The 21,878-nt window shown below is 40.2% G+C and overlaps 1 protein-coding gene and 1 long non-coding RNA gene across 4 annotated transcripts; both read right to left on the reverse strand.

The window, feature by feature from the left end:
* Positions 1-285: 285 nt before the first annotated feature.
* LOC134860601 (uncharacterized) lies at positions 286-13,318 on the reverse strand. Of its 3 annotated transcripts, none has more exons than XR_010165252.1 (5): positions 12,591-13,318; positions 12,063-12,149; positions 7,300-7,470; positions 6,776-6,857; positions 286-916 (listed from the first exon to the last, which is right to left on the reverse strand). It is a non-coding gene; the product is annotated as an uncharacterized LOC134860601 (long non-coding RNA). The 3 variants fall into 3 exon arrangements; XR_010165251.1 differs by having other exon boundaries at positions 6,771-6,857; positions 12,068-12,149; positions 12,591-13,317; XR_010165250.1 differs by having other exon boundaries at positions 12,068-12,149; positions 12,591-13,316.
* Positions 13,319-15,480: 2,162 nt separating this feature from the next.
* Positions 15,481-21,030, reverse strand: kynu (kynureninase). Its single transcript, XM_063877421.1, has 14 exons — positions 20,829-21,030; positions 20,053-20,229; positions 19,625-19,745; positions 19,460-19,542; positions 18,718-18,779; positions 18,485-18,556; positions 18,212-18,286; positions 17,949-18,095; positions 17,702-17,800; positions 17,547-17,620; positions 17,354-17,406; positions 17,026-17,111; positions 16,337-16,567; positions 15,481-16,241 (listed from the first exon to the last, which is right to left on the reverse strand). The coding sequence occupies exons 1-14, from the start codon at positions 20,920-20,922 to the stop codon at positions 16,122-16,124; spliced, it is 1,494 nt and encodes a 497-aa protein (XP_063733491.1). The 5' UTR covers positions 20,923-21,030; the 3' UTR covers positions 15,481-16,121.
* Positions 21,031-21,878: the final 848 nt, after the last annotated feature.

Genomic DNA, 21,878 nt, shown 5'->3' on the forward strand with positions numbered 1-21,878 from the left:
ATGTTTCTAAATCATAGGAAAACTCCCTGAATATTACTGCTGATAGTTCCTCGTCTCTCCAAGTAACTCAGGTGATTTCCCTGCAGGGGGAAGAGGACGGTAAATATCAGGTGCTGCAGGCCACACAGACTAAAGAGAAATACCTTTCCACTAAATAAAGAGCGGAGAGCAGCAGCAGGTGTTCTGCGTTGCCTTCTCATTCACACTCCTCTCCAGTAAGGTGAGAAAGTCTCAGGGCTGCAGCTTTCAGACGTGCACCTGAGAAGGTAAAGCCTTCAGTCAGGGTTCATATTATTCAACCTTTATTACATTGTTGGGATTCAAACCAACAGCTTCCCCATGCAGAAAGCCATCCACGCCACCAGATATTGTGAAGATGTTCTCAATAGAAGCTCAACAGGAAATGCACCATTCCCTGTCATGTTTTTTATTAAGAATGATATTAAGATCTTGCCATTTTCTCTTAAGAAATTCAATTAGAGTGGGCTTTAAATAGCTTTAAGGTATTCTACGGTGGCCGACAGGTGCAAACGTGGTGCAGTTTGAGAAACAATGCAGACGGTAAAAACACAAATGTGCCAAATTGACTAGAAAGAAAATAGAAAACCTCACAGAATGCACAGGAGACTCAAAGGGGAACTCCTTGTTTATCTCCCCTGTTATCCTGCAGTAAAACCTTAATTCATCCTGTAATTCTTTACCCTCTTAACTTAGCTGCATGTTTTCAGCAGAGCATTGTCACCCAACCTCCTGCAGAGCCCCCTGGTTAGAGGCTGCTGCAGCGCTCTGTGTGTGTGTGTGTTTAAGTGAAATCGTTATCTGCCGCCTGCTTTGATGTTCGTGTCCTGAGAAACGTCGAGGGGGGAGTTACAGTCCGGCCTCTTGAGAGCTTCCAGATGTCATACGTCTTTCTTCCCTGTGAGAAAAACAAGCGAGAACATGCACGTTCAAACATCTTGCAGCCATATTGTTTCTGCAAAATCCATGAGTCCCTTTTAACACGACTGCATACTCAGCCTTTCTAAACACTGACAAACATGGTATGTTTTAACCAGGGGTGGAAGAAGTACGTGGATTCTAGTATAAGTACAAATACCATGGTCTTAAAATACTCCTTTACAAGTAAAAGTCCTGAATTCAAAATAGTGCTGAAGTAGAAGTACAGCAGCTTCTCCAAAAACAGTGATTTGAAAGAAAAGTGAGTTTGTAAATAAATCCAGTTGTATCCAGTCCAACATTTTTAATAATACAGATGGTGTCCAAACATATTTCCTGGTTGTCTGTCAGAGAGAAAGCTCAATTATGGCTTCCAGCTTTGTGGACATTTCATAAAGCGCGTCCCGTTTGTTTTTGGAGCAACACTCCCGCAGCATCAGTAAACTCAGAGGACGGGTGAGTGGGGTCAAAGGTCAAACAGCTTGACCCAGAAGGTCTCATCTTCAGATTATCTGAAGGTCATGTCTGAGGGCGGCTTGAACAGTCAATTTATGAGAAAGAAAGAAAGTTTGAAAGCACTTATGGACACGGTTACAAAGTGTGACAAAACAGCACGAACGTAACAGTCCACTTAACATAAATAAGGTTTAATAAACCCAGGTTCACATTTCTCTAACAAAGTACCTTTTCCTCTGTTAATATTCAGGCAAAAGTGAAAATGTGGCTCTATAAATGGCTCTTGTTTCACTTTGCTGCCACCTAGTGCACCGTTAACCTTCCACATGCACCGTTAATGTAATGCTGTTGAAGACTTCTTCAGTGAAGTCATTTTTAGTGGAATAAATGTATCTTAAAGGGGGAATAACTCACAGGCAGTATGAGGAAAATAAAGACCTTTATTTAAAAGCACGGAAACATGTCACAAGATATGAACCTGAAAATATAAATGCAGCTGATTTAGAAAACTTTGATTTTAATACTAAGGGGTTTTGTGTTAACGTCCCCAGTTATTAATTCTTATTACCACATGTGGAATATCACACTGTGTGTTTTGATTTTCACACGTGGAAGTAAAAGCATGAAAAAAGGGGAACTGTGTCTCTGCCTCTCTGTGACGCTTTTGATGCCAGGAATTAGTCGGATCCAGAGATACAAAACAGGAGATTTCAGACAGCACTTTTCCTGTTAATAATCAGAGTTTTTATCTTATTAGAACAATGATTAACCTGACGCTGAACACTGAGAGGTCAAAGAGCATCTCCAGAGCAGATGGCACGCCAGGCTGCAAAAGCGCTGGGGGTCTGAACCCGGACGGGTGCTTGTGGAACGAGCTTCCACACATTCACGCGTGGCGCCCAGGACTCAAAATCTCACAGGTGGATTCACCACTGTCCCGTTTCTGCCTCTCCCCCTGTGCCACAAACACATTGAAGGACCACTTTTCCTCTCACCCGAGCAGTAACCCCAACAGCGACCAGCTGGTGGCGCTCGCCCTGATGGAGAGCCGCAGGGAGTGGCTGAGGAGGTGCAGCGACCCCTCCTCTGCAGAACCAGAGTTTGAGCAGCTCCTGTTCGCTGAACAGAAGTGAGGAAAGCATGTCTGATCAGATAGCTCAGTGTGATAGATGTTTGGGTAGAAGCTCGGAGGTTGTGTGTTCGATTCTTGTTAGGTGCAGCACATTTAGAAGTCCAATTAGCTACAATACAATAAATACACTGCCTTGAAGACTGGAGAATCTGTGTTCAGTCCTTATTATTTGCACTGATTTTTCAGGTAAAACATCCAAAATGATGAACTGTGACTCACTGAGATAAAACACCTTGAAGACTGGAGGCTCTGGGTTCAATCGTCTTTGTTTGTACTGGTTTTCATTTCTAAATGTTGTAGAAAAGAGTTTTCCATTTACAAACGTTGGAGGCACAATTGTAAGAAATACTTAAAATGACAGTTTTTTTCAGATGGACTAAACTATGACTTCTTTTATATCCTTTTTTTATCTTTGTGTCACAAAGTCTACTGAACACCATGCCAAACTCTCAGATCAAACGGCTCACTGAGATACACTTTTGTTCAGAAGAACTGAGGTTTCAGGTTCGATCCCCATAAGGTGCAAAGGTTTTGGATGTTCAAAACCCAAAATGTAGAATAAGATTACCAAATGAAACAGACTTCATTGAAGTCATATGGCTCACTGGGATAAAACACTGCCTTGAAGACTGGAGGTTCTGGGTTCGATCCTCTTTATTTGCACAGATTTTCAGGTAGAACATCCACAATGATGGAAGAAAGAACAGAGAAGAGTTTCTCATTTACAAATGTTGGAGGCACAGTTTAATGAAATACTTCACTGACAGTTTTATTGGATGGACTAAACTATGACTTGTTCTATTTCCTATTTTACATTTTCTTTGTGACAAATCCTACCAAACAACTGATAACTGCCTCAAGTGAAATAGCTCGCTGTGATACAACACTTCTCTGGTGAGCTGAAGTCTTAGGTTCGAATCCCGGGACATCCAGGCATTTTCAAGTCTGACACCCAAAGTGGAGAATGAGTTTACCAAATGAAGGTTCTGTCTCTCAGGACAAATAGCTCAGAGGGTTAAGTGACAGGTCAGTAGACCTGAGGTTGTGTGTTCAAATCCTTTGTGAGCTGTAGTGATTTTTAAAGTGCTTTACTCAATGGAGAAGTGAAATGTGCCCGGAGAACAGAGCTTCATGTACATGTATGTGGCCTCAGGGGTTTGTTCTCGGCACGTAGGCGCCCGTGTCGAGTTCAGATCCACCACTTAAGTGTACGGGGTTCGAATATCGAACAAGGCAGATAGTTACAATAGGTCAGAGGTAGCTCAGTGAGGCAGAGTAGGAAGGCAGGCAGAGAACGAGAGGTAGACACAGTAGGAAGGCAGGCATGAAGGGCAGGCAGGCAGGCAGGCAAGGAGAGGCAGGATTCAGATAGAGTAACATAGGCTGTAAAGTAGGGGGTCAAGATAAGAAAGTACAGAAGAATAGTTTGGTTTTTTTGTAAAAAATGTTTGTCCCTAAAAGCAGCAGTGCAGCCGCAGGGGGGATTTGAACCCTGGCATCTAGGATTCTTTTTTGGCTCACTGTGCACCTGCGCTACCAGGTGAGCCACCGGGTAATACAAAGAGTAATAGGTTTAAGTTTTATTTAATATAATAAGTCAATATCACCTTTTAAAAAAATAAAGTGTCAAATAAATCAAAGTTTATTTTAGAAGTCATTAATTAATGACTTCTAAAATAAACTTTGATTTATTTGACACTTTTTATGATTTTATATATTATATAATTAGCTCTGACTTTTTGTAGGGACTTTGCTTGGGAAAAGGAAGGTCACTGGTTCAAGTCTGACCATGGAGTATGTGTCTTTCAACAGGAAGTGCTTGGACTGTGTCTTTTGAGGTCCAACCCTGAGATGAAAATGTCAAATATGCAAAGGAACATCCAACTCTGTCAGGTCAAATGGCTCATGGTGATAAGAAGCTACCTCGATGTTCGGAGGTTGTGGGTTCAAACCTTCTGCGTTCCAGTGACTTTTAAGGTGTCTGACTCTAAAGGAAGGAGTCAAATACAAGTAAAAGCAGAGAGCTGTAATCTGGACCCATAGCTCATGGAGATGGAACACTGGTTTGTAGACCAGAAGGTTCTTGGTTTGAGTCTTGTGCGTTCCAGTGACTTTTAAGGAAGAAGTCAAGTACCTTTTATCAAACTATAATGTAGCTTTATAAGGGTTGTATAGCATAGGTGTGCATGCAAAGTTGGGGGGAGGGGGGTGTGCATGAGGTAGAGATTTCAGTCCATGTCCAACACCCAAAGTACAGAATAAGATCACCAAACCAAACAGAATTTGCACAAGTCAAATGGCTCACTGAGATAAAACACTGCCTTAAAGACTGGAGGTTCTGGGTTCAATCCTTATTATTTGCACTGATTTTTCAGCTAAAACATCAAACATGATGAACTGAAATAAGAAAGAGAAGAGAGTTTCATTCACATGTGTTTGTGCATCAATTGTTTGACATACTAAACTATTACTGCTTTCTCAGACAGACTACACTATGACTATTTGAGATATACTTTGTATGATAGGCTACTGAACACCATGCCAAACTCTCAGGTCAAACGGCTCAGTGAGATGCACTTTTGTTCAGAAGAACTGAGGTTTCAGGTTCAATCCCCATAAGGTGCAAAGGTTTTGGATGTTCAAAACCCAAAGTGTAGAATAAGATTACCAAATGAAACAGCCTTCATTGAAGTCATATGGCTCACTGGGATAAAACACTGCCTTGAAGACTGGAGGTTCTGGGTTCGATCCTCTTTATTTGCACAGATTTTCAGGTAGAACATCCACAATGATGGAAGAAAGAACAGAGAAGAGTTTCTCATTTACAAATGTTGGAGGCACAGTTTAATGAAATACTTCACTGACAGTTTTATTGGATGGACTAAACTATGACTTGTTCTATTTCCTATTTTACATTTTCTTTGTGACAAATCCTACCAAACAACTGATAACTGCCTCAAGTGAAATAGCTCGCTGTGATACAACACTTCTCTGGTGAGCTGAAGTCTTAGGTTCGAATCCCGGGACATCCAGGCATTTTCAAGTCTAACACCCAAAGTGGAGAATGAGTTTACCAAATGAAGGTTCTGTCTCTCAGGACAAATAGCTCAGAGGGATAAGTGACAGGTCAGTAGACCTGAGGTTGTGTGTTCAAATCCTTTGTGAGCTGTAGTGATTTTTAAAGTGCTTTACTCAATGAGAAGCTAAATGTGCCCGGAGAGCAGAGCTTCATGTACATGTATGTGGCCTCAGGGGTTTGTTCTCGGCACGTAGGCGCCCGTGTCGAGTTCAGATCCACCACTTAAGTGTACGGGGTTCGAATATCGAACAAGGCAGATAGTTACAATAGATCAGAGGTAGATCAGTGAGGCAGAGTAGGAAGGCAGGCAGAGAAGGAGAGGCAGACACATTAGGAAGGCAGGCATGAAGGAGAGGCAGGCAGACACAGTAGGCAGGCAGGCATGAAGGAGAGGCAGACGTAGGCAGGCAGGCAGGCAGGCATGAAGGAGAGGCAGACGTAGGCAGGCAGACGTAGGCAGACACAGTAGGAAGGCAGGCAGACAAGGAGAGGCAGGACTCAGATAGAGTAAAGTAGGGGTCAGGATAAGGAAGTACAGAAAAAGAGAAAAACTTTTTTTTTTTTGTAATTTTTTTGTTTTTTTGGTTCCTGAAAGCAGCAGTGCAGCCGCAGGGGGGATTTGAACCCTGGCTGCCAGGATTCTTTTTTGGCTCACTGTGCACCTGCTCTACCAGGTGAGCCACCGGGTAATACAAAGAGAAATAAGTTGAAGTTCTATTTACCATAATAAGTCAATATCACCTTTTAAAAAAATAAAAAGTGTCAAATAAATCAAAGTTTATTTTAGAAGTCATTAATTAATGACTTCTAAAATAAACTTTGATTTATTTAACACTTTTTATGATTTTATAAAGAATTTCACATTTTTAAGACATTTCTTTCAAATTATTTATGATTTTATATATTATATAATTAGCTCTGACTTTTTACCAAAAATTAAATCGTTTTTTTTTGTGACACTTCATTGAAATCATTGTGAGCTTTAATTACTTTTTGCGATGGTTTTCTATTTGCTATACTTATGACTTTCCTATGACTTTTTCAGACACTATATCAGATTACTAATGGCATGGTAAACTATTATGGTATTTCTAAAGCTTTTACTATCCTAGGACTTTCTGCTTACATTTAAAAGTGTGTGCTTACTAAGACTTTTAAATGACATACTTTACCACGAGTGGAGGAAGAAGAGGACGAGGATGATGTGAAGAAACCCGGCTGTCCTCAGGTTTGGTCCAGAAACTCTGCACTCACCTGGGGAGAAATGAAGAGAGGGACAGCATTAGGATTATTCTGGTTTAAGACATCTTAAACTTTTTCAGGGATTTATTTATCAGTATATGTTTGACTTTCTTTCTAAAAGCTATTTATCTTATTGTAATTACAACAAATATTAAAAATGTGATTTTTATGCTGCTGCAACGAAAACATTTCCCAAATTGGGATCAATAAAGTACTTCTATCCATCTATAATTAAACATATCTTTTCTCAGGAAACATCAACATGATTGTTCATGATAAACTACAATATTATATTTGTCACACGATTCTAAACTATGACTTAATATGACTCTAAATCCAGCCATTCTACATCAAGTCACCTTTTCACTGCAGGACTTTTACTGTGTGCTTTACTGGGAGCTAACCTGACTCTCGCGCTCACCAACAGCACTGTCTACTAACAGTATTTACTCACCAACGCTGACGGGATAGCACAATGTGCAGGCTGTTAGCAGTGAAGGTAAAACGCCAACAAGTGTATCCACACCGGCGCCATCACGCTGCTTCGCTGCCAGGTGTTGCACGATGATACTTCCGCGGTGTGTCCTGCAGAGAGGCTGCAGAGGCTGAATGCATCACATGTGCTCTGTAGACAGCATGTTAGTAAACCGTCAGTTAATCAAACTCTGCAGCAAAATGTGTCTTCAAACTGGATAAAGTCAATGTATGATATATTCTTGCAATCCCAAACATGGAGAAGCGTACGGACAGCAGAGCGTCATACCTCATGGATGAATTGAATTGTTGTTGTTAGCATCTGGAGCTAGCTGCGCTAACGGATATAAGGATCTGTTTCTAGAACAAGGTCGAGGAGAGTCCTCTCCTGTCAGACTGAGAGGCTCAGATAACTACAGCTCAGTGAGGTAAAGGACTCTCCCAGAGTTTAGAGTTAACTTTAGTCTAAGTTATCTCAGTGGGTCTCAAACGGTTTGGTCATCATTTATGTAAACATATGTCCAAGACACTTATATTGATATTGTAAGAAATAATCAATATATTGAAACGGAACATTAAAAGATAATTCACTGTTTCATGACGGAGCATATATGTCCAATTCTGGTAGTATTACCGGATGTTGTTTTTAGCCTCAGATAGCATGTAGCTAATATTGTATTGTATATGAGCAGAGGGAGAAGGACAAGTGGAGTTACATACTAAACACACCGCCTCTACCTCTCACTCATTGATGCTGCAATGATACTATTGCGTGTTTAATAACTGATAAACCTCAGAAGGATTGCATAATAGAATATCGTATGTGAGAGCTTCAGGGCATCACTAACAAGAAGGCGACTGTGACGTCATAGGAGGACCCGCCCCCGACGACGTCAGCCAATAGGAGAGTCCAGAGAACCCCATGTGACAAGCAGCCAACCAATGAGAGCACGAGACCGGAGCACGTCTTATTTGAAAGTTGTTTTTTGTATGGCCGGAAAGAGGTGGTTCTATAAGTCGTGTTTGTATTGTGAAATCGATCTCTCTTTTGTTCCGGACCGCCAGACAGTAACTATTGATGAGCTCCACTCAGTCAGCGGCCTGTGGACGCGTGTACCGGGCTATTGAGCCACAGCTGTGAAACCTCTGTAAAACCTACTGCTGCATCCTTTAATTAAATACTCCTTTTAAAACTTATAAGAGAGGCTTCACTTCGTTTTCTTTTAAATCGACTCCTGGGCTTCGAATAAAAGAACATTTCCTACAATATGATTAATATAGTTATACAAAATGACAGAATAAATAGGAAGTTATTTTTTTTTAGCCTCAAGTAGCATGTAGCTAATGGTATATGGAGGATGTGAGTAAAAGTCATTCACATGTGGAGTCACGTACTAAACACACAGTCTTCAACTCTCACTCAACGCTGCATTACTGATATTGGTTTGTGTTTAATAACCAATAATCCTTAGAAGAACTGTATAATATATATCATAAAGACGAAGACGGGGTATGTGCATGTGACGACCAGGGGCCAATAGGATTCGGCCCCCGCCGCCAACCAATGGGAGAAGAGGAGACCGGAAGAGCCAGAGAGTAAAAATGCCTGATGTGAACACAAGAGCGGAGCCTTTTCTCCGTGCTGCTAAGAGACAGCTGACTGCTTCAATGTGGACTGTGGATTGGTAGCGTGGGGGACCGCAGCTAGGTTTCCTTTGTAGAACTATCATACTATTGCATTAATAAATACTGTTAAGCTTAAACAACAACGCTTCCGGGTCCATTTAAGACCAACTCTTGGTCTTTGTAAGAAATAATAATCAACATTATGTGTAACTAGAATACTGTCTTATTGTGAAAACCGTTTTACTTTGAAAGTGTTTATTTTGTAACCCGATGTTGGTTTTAGCCTCAGATAGCATGTAGCTAATATTGTATGAGTAGAGGGAGGTGTTTAATAACTAATAAACCTCAGAAGAATTGCCCTAACCCGGCCCTGTATACTATGTCAAAAATATGCAAGAAAACCCGGCATTGTATAGTATGTCAACAAACTTACAAATAAAACAGAACTAGTCTGTTGAGAATGTCAGTTCAGTGTTACCCCTTTAGTCCAATCAGTCAATTGAATTAAATTGTAAAAAAAGATGTATCAATTATTTAGCTATTATAAAAATCATCATACATGTAATATAAAGAAATGTTTAGAATAAATATACATAGAACTAATTAAGAATAAGACCATTAACGAAGACTATGATAACTATTGCAACATTCTCAACCAAACAAAGACCAGTGTGTTCTCCATATAGCTCACAGGGAGACGACACTGATAAGAAGTTGTGAGTTTGATTATTATACATTGCAGTAACTTTGCAAGTCAAATTCCCCACAGAAAAAGTTCAAATGTGTACCTGACAACAATCAACCGTGTTGTTTATAGCTCAGAGTGGAGGCTTTGTGGGCTGTAGATCTGAGTGTGTGTCAAACACCAAAGAGAATTACTTTGAAAGGTTTTCATATTTAGACGTTTCTGTGACCTGTCATACAGCTCAGAGAGATGTGAGGAAGCTCAGTAGAGCTGAGGTTTTTAAAGTCCAACACCAATAATAAATGAGTCAAACACGCTCAGGTTGTGAGACAAAATCATTCTCAGATCAAATATCTCAGAGTGATACAACACTCCTCTGAGGAACTGAAGTCTTAGGTTCAATCCTCATGAGGTGCAGCGATTTCAGTCCAGGTCCAACACCCAAAGTACAGAATAAGATCACCAAACCAAACAGAATTTGCACAAGTCAAATGGCTCACTGAGATAAAACACTGCCTTAAAGACTGGAGGTTCTGGTTTCAATCCTTATTATTTGCACTGATTTTTCAGCTAAAACATCAAACATGATGAACTGAAATAAGAAAGAGAAGAGAGTTTCATTCACATGTGTTTGTGCATCAATTGTTTGACATACTAAACTATTACTGCTTTCTCAGACAGACTACACTGTGACTATTTGAGATATACTTTGTATGATAGGCTACTGAACACCATGCCAAACTCTCAGGTCAAACGGCTCAGTGAGATGCACTTTTGTTCTGAAGAACTGAGGTTTCAGGTTCAATCCCCATAAGGTGCAAAGGTTTTGGATGTTCAAAACCCAAAGTGTAGAATAAGATTACCAAATGAAACAGCCTTTATTGAAGTCATATGGCTCACTGGGATAAAACACTGCCTTTAAGACTGGAGGTTCTGGGTTCGATCCTCTTTATTTGCACAGATTTTCAGGTAGAACATCCACAATGATGGAAGAAAGAACAGAGAAGAGTTTCTCATTTACAAATGTTGGAGGCACAGTTTAATGAAATACTTCACTGACAGTTTTATTGGATGGACTAAACTATGACTTGTTCTATTTCCTATTTTACATTTTCTTTGTGACAAATCCTACCAAACAACTGATAACTGCCTCAAGTGAAATAGCTCGCTGTGATACAACACTTCTCTGGTGAGCTGAAGTCTTAGGTTCGAATCCCGGGACATCCAGGCATTTTCAAGTCTAACACCCAAAGTGGAGAATGAGTTTACCAAATGAAGGTTCTGTCTCTCAGGACAAATAGCTCAGAGGGATAAGTGACAGGTCAGTAGACCTGAGGTTGTGTGTTCAAATCCTTTGTGAGCTGTAGTGATTTTTAAAGTGCTTTACTCAATGAAGAAGCTAAATGTGCCCGGAGAGCAGAGCTTCATGTACATGTATGTGGCCTCAGGGGTTTGTTCTCGGCACGTAGGCGCCCGTGTCGAGTTCAGATCCACCACTTAAGTGTACGGGGTTCGAATATCGAACAAGGCAGATAGTTACAATAGATCAGAGGTAGATCAGTGAGGCAGAGTAGGAAGGCAGGCAGAGAAGGAGAGGCAGACACATTAGGAAGGCAGGCATGAAGGAGAGGCAGGCAGACACAGTAGGCAGGCAGGCATGAAGGAGAGGCAGACGTAGGCAGGCAGGCATGAAGGAGAGGCAGGCAGGCAGGCAGACGTAGGCAGACACAGTAGGAAGGCAGGCAGACAAGGAGAGGCAGGACTCAGATAGAGTAAAGTAGGGGTCAGGATAAGGAAGTACAGAAAAAGAGAAAAACTTTTTTTTTTTTGTAATTTTTTTGTTTTTTTGGTTCCTGAAAGCAGCAGTGCAGCCGCAGGGGGGATTTGAACCCTGGCTGCCAGGATTCTTTTTTGGCTCACTGTGCACCTGCTCTACCAGGTGAGCCACCGGGTAATACAAAGAGAAATAAGTTGAAGTTCTATTTAACATAATAAGTCAATATCACCTTTTAAAAAAATAAAAAGTGTCAAATAAATCAAAGTTTATTTTAGAAGTCATTAATTAATGACTTCTAAAATAAACTTTGATTTATTTGACACTTTTTATGATTTTATAAAGAAATTTCACATTTTTAAGACATTTCTTTCAAATTATTTATGATTTTATATATTATATCATTAGCTCTGACTTTTTACCAAAAATTAAATCGTTTTTTTTTGTGACACTTCAATGAAATAATTGTGAGCTTTAATTACTTTTTGCGATGGTTTTCTATTTGCTATATTTATGACTTTCCTATGACTTTTTCAGACACTATATCAGATTACTAATGGCATGGTAAACTATTATGGTATTTTAAAGCTTTTACTATCCTAGGACTTTCTGCTGACATTTAAAAGTGTGTGCTTACTAAGACTTTTAAATGACATACTTTACCACGAGTGGAGGAAGAAGAGGACGAGGATGATGTGAAGAAACCCGGCTGTCCTCAGGTTTGGTCCAGAAACTCTGCACTCACCTGGGGAGAAATGAAGAGAGGGACAGCATTAGGATTATTCTGGTTTAAGACATCTTAAACTTTTTCAGGGATTTATTTATCAGTATGTTTTACTTTCTTTCTAAAAGCTATTTTATCTTATTGTAATTACAACAAATATTTAAAATGTGATTTTTATGCTGCTGCAAGGAAAACATTTCCCAAATTGAGATCAATAAAGTACTTCTATCCATCTATAATTAAACATATCTTTTCTCAGGAAACATCAACATGATTGTTCATGATAAACTACAATATTATATTTGTCACACGATTCTAAACTATGACTTAATATGACTCTAAATCCAGCCATTCTACATCAAGTCACCTTTTCACTGCAGGACTTTTACTGTGTGCTTTACTGGGAGCTAACCTGACTCTCGCGCTCACCAACAGCACTGTCTACTAACAGTATTTACTCACCAACGCTGACGGGATAGCACAATGTGCAGGCTGTTAGCAGTGAAGGTAAAACGCCAACAAGTGTATCCACACCGGCGCCATCAAGCTGCTTCTCTGCCAGGTGTTGCACGATGATACTTCCGGGGTGTGTCCTGCAGAGAGGCTGCAGAGGCTGAATGCATCACGTGTGCTTGCAATCCCAAACATGGAGAAGCGTACGGACAGCAGAGCGTCATACCTCATGAATGAATTGAATTGTTGTTGTTAGCATCTGGAGCTAGCTGCGCTAACGGATATAAAGGATCTGTTTCTAGAACAAGGTCGAGGAGAGTCCTCTCCTGTCAGACTGAGAGGTTCAGATAACTACAGCTCAGTGAGGTAAAGGACTCTCCCAGAGTTTAGAGTTAACTTTAGTCTAAGCTATCTCAATGGGTCTCAAACGGTTTGCCCACCATTTATGTAAATGTGGTAGCAGCCCTGACAGGCCACTGGGTGTCGCTGTTGCACAGCGAATGATTGTGTGTCCCTTGTGGGGGAGAGGTGTGAAAGAAAATAGGAGCATCATCAATTAAATGCACCTGCACAAAAAATACAACTACAGCTAAATATATAACACACACATATGTCATACCTATAGAAGCAGGTTAAAGGAGGAGAAAACTAATGGAGGATCATAGTGTGTACATCATCAGAGCCTGTAACCAGAAGTGCTCACCCACAGCTGTTGTTGATTACCTCTGACAATAACAGTAGGACAACAAATACTAAATCCATAAAACAGTAATCTATGTTCTTTCCCCAATGATCTCTACTGTTTAAATGTTTGATGTATCTCTCCTGAATGTACCGCTGGGTTGTTGGTTTATTAGCCTTGACTGCAGCAACTATACGGGCATTAGCATAGCAGCTAGCTTAGCACACAGAGCTGTTCCGAAATAATGCAGGATCAGAAACTCCAGGTACCCCGTCAGGAGGAGGGACTTCCTGCGCAGCACCTTCATGCTTGTCATGTTGAACACCTGGAGAAAATGGGAAATGATGACTATGCTAATCACTTCTCAAGAAGAAGTCTGATGTTCGAACACGTGCATTTGTGAATTTGAACACAAAAAAACATCAGTTACTATTGGATTTGGTCAATTTTGTCAAAGATTCTGTTTTTAAAAATTGCTAAATGTTTATTTAACAGAAGAAATTGTTAATAATTTCGGAATATTGCATTGCATGTCTGAAAAAAACAGCTTTTAAAATCCTGATTAACATGTTTTAACATTTTAAAAACTTTATATACCAATAAATAAGAATACCTTTATGCATCCCACAGAGCGGACATTTAAGAAACAAGGAAGGGATTGTATTTATTATGTTATATTTATTCAGACTTTTTTAAGAGTTTGTGCGAGTGAAGAAGAAGAAGAAGAAGAAGAAGAAATAAAAAATGGAGATCATATTTTTGGAAACATTTTGGGAAGTTATTTCCTTACACTACCTCCAGGCTGGCCTGCAGGGGGCACACCAGCAGGATGGGCTGGTTGGAGAGTCTGAAGCCGCTCACACCGGGCTGCAGGTCCAACACTGAGGACACACAAACTCAGTAACAGTACAAATACAGCTGGTTGAGACGATTAAGAACAATAATTAGGTAGGTGTGTTACCCAAAGGGACCACAAGAGGGCAGCATAACACCTTTTTAAAATGAGTTTAGCACACAGTGGCCACGTGTGTTGGATTGTTTGCTTCTTTGTTTCTTTACTTCTTAGTTTATTTTCATTTTGTTTTGTTTAAGTGTGCGTTCAGCCTCTGGCTAACCTTTCAGCGTTGGTGAGTAAATACTGTTAGTAGACAGAGTTGTTGGTGAGCGCGAGAGTCAGGCTTTCTTTGCCTGTCCTGAATGAGCATTTAAATCTCCATCTCCGGGGGTTCAACTCATCAGTCTCCGGATGACTGCATGTGTTCAGAAAGGGATTTACTTTGAACACTTTTAGTAACATGTATAAAGCTGCATGTTGAAATACAGGAGATTAATGATCAGGTATTTTGACAAATGTTAACCTGTTTGTTCACCAAGTCCCTGAAACCAGTGGTGGAGGATCCTGCGTGACAAATGTTATATTGAAGTTTATCATTAAAAAATCATGTTGATGTTTCCTGAGAAAAGATATGTTTAATTAGAAATGATAAATAAATCCCTGAATATAAGTGCTGAGAACAAACCCAATCAGCCACCAACTCAGGTATGAGAAAAGCTGTTCTCTGGGCGGGTTTATCTTCTTCATTTAGAGTAAAGCACTTTTAAAAGCACTATGCCTGATGATGATTCGAACACACAACCTCAGGTGTTCTGACTGGTCACATATCCTCTGAGCTATTTGTCCAGAGATGCTATTGTTCCATAGAGCCTATGACTTGTTCATTTGGGTTTTTGGACCTTAAAGGTGAGGACACCTGAAAAGCCTTGAACCCAAAACCTGCAGTCTGTCTTTTATCTCTCTGAGCCATTTGACCTGACATCTCCAACTTTCATTTGGTAAATCTATTCTTAACTTTGGGTGTGAGATTTAGAAAAGTCCTGCACCACATGAGGATCGAACCCAAGGCTTTGGTTTACCTGAGCAGTGTTGGATATCTCTGAGCCATTTTCTTTGAGACAGACAGAGGTTATTTGGTAGATCTTGTCACACAAAGAAAATGTGAAAAATGGAAGTAGAACAAGTCATAGTGCAAACAGTCAGAGTTAAGAATGTCATACAATCGCGCCACATAGAAAAACTGTTCATCATATCGAATCCTGGCTGTGGAGGTACACATGAGGAGTCTTAAAATCCCCAACATTTTTAATTTACTTTTAAACACACACTCAGATTTCATACCTTTGATTACCCATGTTAAAAGAAAAACACCTGCTGGCAGCTGATTGAAACTACTGGCTTTATTGTGAATCTGTAATGCACATCTCTCCAATTAGTCCTTATTCATCACTAAAAGATGAAACCTCTGTATTTCATGTCCTCTGATAAACACAAGTGCCTGGGAAAATGTGAAAAACTATTATCCGGGGAAGAAAAGACATGAAGGACGACATGGAGTCTGAGAAAGTCATAGTATTTTAGAAAAACGGCATCGTATGCCAAAAGTATCAGAAATACCAAACATTGAACAGTATGCTGAAATAACAGAACACATAGTATCGTGTGTCGCTTCTTTTCCCTGAGCCTCTGTCATAGTTTTGACACTCTTTGGTTGCTTTAACTAAAGTAATTCATTTGAAAAATAATAATAATATTACGTTTTCTTCTCTAAAAAATAATGAAATGCTGCGGTACCGACCAACTGAATCATTTAAATCAAACCGTATTGCTAGCCCCTTCAAATCAAAAAGGCCTCACGACCCCCAAGTTAGAAACCAGTGGATTAAACCATCCGAACATACGTCTAAATTATTTAAGTTCCTAAACATAGATAAATCTCTAAAACGTTTTCCCTGAACCTCACCCCTATGAGTGTGCAGCAATGAGAAGGTGTGTGTTCAGAGTAACACACACACCTCTGTGTTTATTTGCAGCTGGCAGTGAGAGCGGCTCCCAGAGTTTCTATGAAGCGATGAACGTCTGTGAAGGAGTTGTAGAGCGGCACCGGAGCGATCCGCAGCACGCTGGGCTCCCTCATGTCACACTGAACAAAGACAACAATCAGAACCTCTTATAAATATACATCCTCTTCGCAAAGCTGTCTAAACCACAGCATAAAAACCTCTTCTCTGTACTCACGGCGACTCCCCTCTTCTCCATCTCCTTGAACACGGTCCTGATGGGGACGGAGAAGCAGAGCGACAGCTGGCAGCCTCTCTGCTGCGGGTCGGAGGGCGTGATGATGCGGATGCAAGCTTTGTGAGGCTGCGAGGTATCCTCACTGAAATAATGCAGGATCAGAAACTCCAGGTACCCCGTCAGGAGGAGGGACTTCCTGCGCAGCACCTTCATGCTTGTCATGTTGAACACCTGGAGAAAATGGGAAATGATGACTATGCTAATCACTTCTCAAGAAGAAGTCTGATGTTCGAACACGTGCATTTGTGAATTTGAACACAAAAAAACATCAGTTACTATTGGATTTGGTCAATTTAGTCAAAGATTCTGTTTAAAAAAATTGCTAAATGTTTATTTAACGGAAGAAATTGTTAATTATTTTTGGAATATTGCATTGCATGTCTGAAAAAAACAGCTTTTAAAATCCTGATTAACATGTTTTAACATTTTTAAAACTTTATATACCAATAAATAAGAATACCTTAATGCATCCCACAGAGCGGACATTTAAGAAACAAGGAAGGGATTGTATTTATTATGTTATATTTATTCAGACTTTTTAAGAGTTTGGGCGAGGGAAGAAGAAGAAGAAATAAAAAATGGAGATCATATTTTTGGAAAAGTTTTGGGAAGTTATTTCCTTACACTACCTCCAGGCTGGCCTGCAGGGGGCACACCAGCAGGATGGGCTGGTTGGAGAGTCTGAAGCCGCTCACACCCGGCTGCAGGTCCAACACTGAGGACACACAAACACAGTAACAGTACAAATACAGCTGGTTGAGACGATTAAGAACAATAATTAGGTAGGTGTGTTACCCAAAAGGACCACAAGAGGGCAGCATAACACCTTTTTAAAATGACCTCCCTGACTTCCGAAAATAAGGCTTGATTGAAAATGATTGATTATTTACCAACTAGCATTACGCCACATAAACATGAACGGTTGATTGGAAATGTGTATATATTTTTTTAATTTACCGTTATCCATCTCAAAGCGAGTTTTCAGGTTATGTCCCCACCAGCCCAACAGCCTGCAGGACACGGGACAAAAGAAAAAGTTATTTGTAATATTTTGTATACCTTTTATGTTTCTCCTTAAGATTGCTTGTCATTCAAGACTGAAATTCCACAAAGGAAATTAAGTCACAGCTTCTGAGGTGTCGGGACTCACGCAGGTTTGACGGTGTGTTTGTGTTTCTGGTGGACAAACGCCCCGGCTATCCCACCAGCACCTGAGTTTATATACTGTGAGCAGACATTCATATCTTTATCACCCTCATGGAACTGTACTCTCATGGAAACATGTTTTAAATACAGTCTGCTGACCTTGTAGGAGCACCAGCAGGCGAAGTCGACCCCCCAGTCGTGCAGCTTCAGCTCAACATTTCCTGCAGCGTGAGCACAGTCAAAACCTACAAAACAGCCCTGAAACACAGTGCAAATTTAAACTATTTTATATCACACAGGGTTGGTATTTTTCTTTGCTATATATATTCTAACTTTGCAAAGAAACTAGTCCCTAAATGCATGGCTAAATGTTTAAAGAATGTGGAAAAGCAATCGGCTGTGTTACCTTCTCGTGGCCGGCCTCAGTGATGGCGGCCATGTCGAACAGCTGTCCGGTGTAATACTGGACTCCACTGAACATCACCACGGCCACGGAGTCTCCCTCCTTCTTGATCCGCTTCAGGATGTCCTTCGTCCTCAGGGTCTCCTCCCCCTGAAGAGCAGCACCACAACCAGGAAGCGGAATTTAGTTTATGTGCATTGAAGTGGCAGCAGCAGGCATGAATACACTCTGTAAATAATAATGTGTGAAGTTTGGTGCCCCAGTACCAGCCTGGGTGAAATCCGCAGCATGCTCGTCTGAGGGTCGAACCCTCGCAGTCTTATCTGAGACTCCACTGCATACTGAGGACAGGAAAGGGGGGGGGGGGTATTTATTTAGGTTTTTGTGCATGTAAATGATCTGCAAAGGCTAAGTCGGCTTTGTTCCTTTGCTCTGGATACTAAGTGCAGCAGCAGTTCTTTTAGCAGGGAAAGAATTTTATAGAAAAGTGGAGTTTTAGTGTCATATTGTGGGACTTTGACCTCTGCAGGTTCACTCACGTGGTCTGAAGGAAAGGCTTTGTCCTCCAGGAGGATTTTATGCCGAGTCGCTGTGGGTTTGTAGAAAGAGAGCTGCAGAATAAAGACAATATTGGTGTTGAAGTGGATTCAATGTCGACATCGGATGAATGGATATCACATATTTACAGGACAAAGACTCCACTGGTTGACCCAACCTTGATCTGACAATCTTTGGACAGGTGTTTAGAACGTAAACATGGTGTGTATTTTACCAGTAGAAGATGTAGATTAACTGTCAAGCCATTCATCAGAGCCACCTCCTCTGTTTTAGCCCCTGAAGAAGAGAGAAGAACAGCATAAAAAGTCTTAATCATTTAAAATGGACATTTTAAAAATGAAATGTATATCCGTGATGAGATATTCTGCTTGCATCATTATTAAAACATGTTCTCAGAAGGGATTCGTTATTTCTTTGCAAATGTATGTTAACGGTCCATTCTAGCACACACAAAACGTATTTTGGATCGTATATTCATCTGTATGTATCACAATGAGTGAACTGTTGGTTTCCCCCCCAAAAAGTCGTTATTTGACATTGTTACTTTAAGATTCATCTGCTTTTTCACGACTAAACATTCAGTTAATTATAAACACGATCACTACATGTGTCCATAATGAAAATGATGTGATTCTCAGCCTAAATGATGCCTCCAAGGCTCATGATATTGATCTGGAAATCCTCTGTGGATTTCATTTAAATCAAGTGAGGGTTCACTGTAACTACAGCTGTATGACATTTCAAGATGAACTCAGGTGTTTGCACTGCAGCGTACTAACATAAAGACACTGCTCCCTAACTGCAGACCTTCATGTGAACTTTGCACTCTGCAAACAGTGCAGTGACCTGGAGCTTAAGAGGGATTAAAAAGCTGCACCAATGTGTAAAAGTATTTCATAAAATAAAAAAGTATGCTTCAGGTTCATATCTTTCTGTACCTCATACAAATGACTCACCAACAACCTTAGCCATGAGTTCCTCTATGGTGTTTTCAGCCCAGGCCCAGGGGCGAGGGCCTAAAACATGGCCGTGGACACCCCTAGAGAAAGCACATTTTAAATGCCATTCCAGACAGAACATTTCTGATTGAAATGGTTTTGTTCAAATTACATTTGACTCACATTTTGGCCCAGTTGTCCAGCTCCTCTTCCAAATACTTCCTGGCTTTTTTGGGCTGAAGACCCAACGAGTTTCCCACCATGTAGATACATTCCTTACTGCCATCCACCTGAGAGAGGTCAGCTGCCAACAAATATAAAAAACAGGAAGTATTACATAATTATTCTCAGACTTTACAAACTGTACAGCTCTTCTGCTTTTAAATTCTGATAACAATACATTTATTTAAAATAATAATAATGCTTTTTATAATAATCATTTATTAAATATGAATAATCGAAAAATAATAACAAATGCTATGAGCAGGTTTTAGGGTACTTAAAGGTACTTTTACAAGGTCATATTCATAAAACACAATTAAAACAACATACTTGTAATATAAAAAACACATTAAATATTCCAGTACTTGAATGCATCCGTGTTTACTCACAAGGGGGCAGATCAGCTATAGTGGGCAGCAGGAACTCCTTCCGCAGGTGTCTCACAGGGTCGTGTTTGTCCAGGTAAGCAGCCACCTTTGGAGAGGTCGGGCTGCAACCCAAAGAGGCGGACACTTTCGCCAGAGTTTCCCTCGGAGTTAAACCCACAAACTGGTCCATTACTGTGCCTGCAGACACGGCATTCTTTAAAGCGTGACATATTGCAAAGTGACGCTGTGTTTGTGATGACTTTCAATGAATAAAATCTGCAGAATGGAGGAGGTAAATAACTTCCGTCAGCAGCTTTTACAGTTCAGAATCACAACACTTCCGGGTTTCTGACTAACATGTGACTGAAGTAGCCAATCAGAAGCTAGGAGATAAACCAAAGGGCACTGATTTAATGTCCAACATTCTCACAACCCATGCTAGTTAAGGTTGAATAACAAGTGAAATAGGCATTCTTCTTTTGGAAATAAATCTACAAATGTGCCCTCTATAATAAAAAAAACACAAATGATTGCATTAATTAACACTGCTTTACAAAAATTAATACTTTTTACCCCAGTTTTATGGAGTATCTTTAACTTAAAGATATGTTGTTGTACAATCTGCAAGTTTTCACTCTTGATGAATGAACTAAATTATAAGTTTAGGCAATATCCGAGCTTTGACACCCATAATTGTTTTTGATTCACAATCCAATCAGGCAAAAATCTACATTAACATTTGAAATGAAGTACAATTCTTTAAAGAAGAACATGACATATATGAAGCAGAAACTCACAGTTTACAGAAGAGCGTCCTCTCCACACACAGATCCACTCATCTGCTGTGGAGATGCTCTTTGACCTCTCAGTGTTCAGCGTCAGGTTAATCATTGTTCTAATAAGATAAAAACTCTGATTATTAACAGGAAAAGTGCTGTCTGAAATCTCCTGTTTTGTATCTCTGGATCCGACTAATTCCTGGCATCAAAAGCATCACAGAGAGGCAGAGACACAGTTCCCCTTTTTTCATGCTTTCACTTCCACGTGTGAAAATCAAAACACACAGTGTGATATTCCCCGTGGTAATAAGAATGAATAACTGGGGACGTTAACACAAAACCCCTTAGTATTAAAATCAAAGTTTTCTAAATCAGCTGCATTTATATTTTCAGGTTCATATCTTGTGACATGTTTCCATGCTTTTAAATAAAGGTCTTTATTTTTCTCATACTGCCTGTGAGTTATTCCCCCTTTAAGATACATTTATTCCACTAAAAATGACTTCACTGAAGAAGTCTTCAACAGCATTACATTAACGGTGCATGTGGAAGGTTAACGGTGCACTAGGTGGCAGCAAAGTGAAACAAGTAAATCTCATTAATATATACTTTATAAACGATAAATACTGGGGAAATGAATAAGAGATACGATGACAAATGTGGTTATTTATAGAGCCACATTTTCACTTTTGCCTGAATATTAACAGAGGAAAAGGTACTTTGTTAGAGAAATGTGAACCTGGGTTTATTAAACCTTATTTATGTTAAGTGGACTGTTACGTTCGTGCTGTTTTGTCACACTTTGTAACCGTGTCCATAAGTGCTTTCAAACTTTCTTTCTTTCTCATAAATTGACTGTTCAAGCCGCCCTCAGACATGACCTTCAGATAATCTGAAGATGAGACCTTCTGGGTCAAGCTGTTTGACCTTTGACCCCACTCACCCGCCCTCTGAGTATACAGATGCTGCGGGAGTGTTGCTCCAAAAACAAACGGGACTCGCTTTATGAAATGTTCCTCAAAGCTGGAAGCCATAATTGAGCTTTCTCTCTGACAGACAACCAGGAAA

This window comes from Eleginops maclovinus, chromosome 24, assembly GCF_036324505.1.
Source record: "Eleginops maclovinus isolate JMC-PN-2008 ecotype Puerto Natales chromosome 24, JC_Emac_rtc_rv5, whole genome shotgun sequence".
In the NCBI taxonomy this organism is placed as follows: domain Eukaryota; kingdom Metazoa; phylum Chordata; class Actinopteri; order Perciformes; family Eleginopidae; genus Eleginops; species Eleginops maclovinus.

What these genes read in the sequence shown, in the direction of transcription:
- kynu (XM_063877421.1), bottom strand. Translation starts at nt 20,922, where the DNA reads ATGATTAACCTGACGCTGAACACTGAGAGGTCAAAGAGCATCTCCACA. An exon ending in AGGACGCTCTTCTGTAAACT is followed by an intron (nt 20,230 to 20,828) that starts GTGAGTTTCTGC and finishes CCGTGTCTGCAG; the next exon opens with GCACAGTAATGGACCAGTTT. An exon ending in ACTCATGGCTAAGGTTGTTG is followed by an intron (nt 18,780 to 19,459) that starts GTGAGTCATTTG and finishes TCTCTTCTTCAG; the next exon opens with GGGCTAAAACAGAGGAGGTG.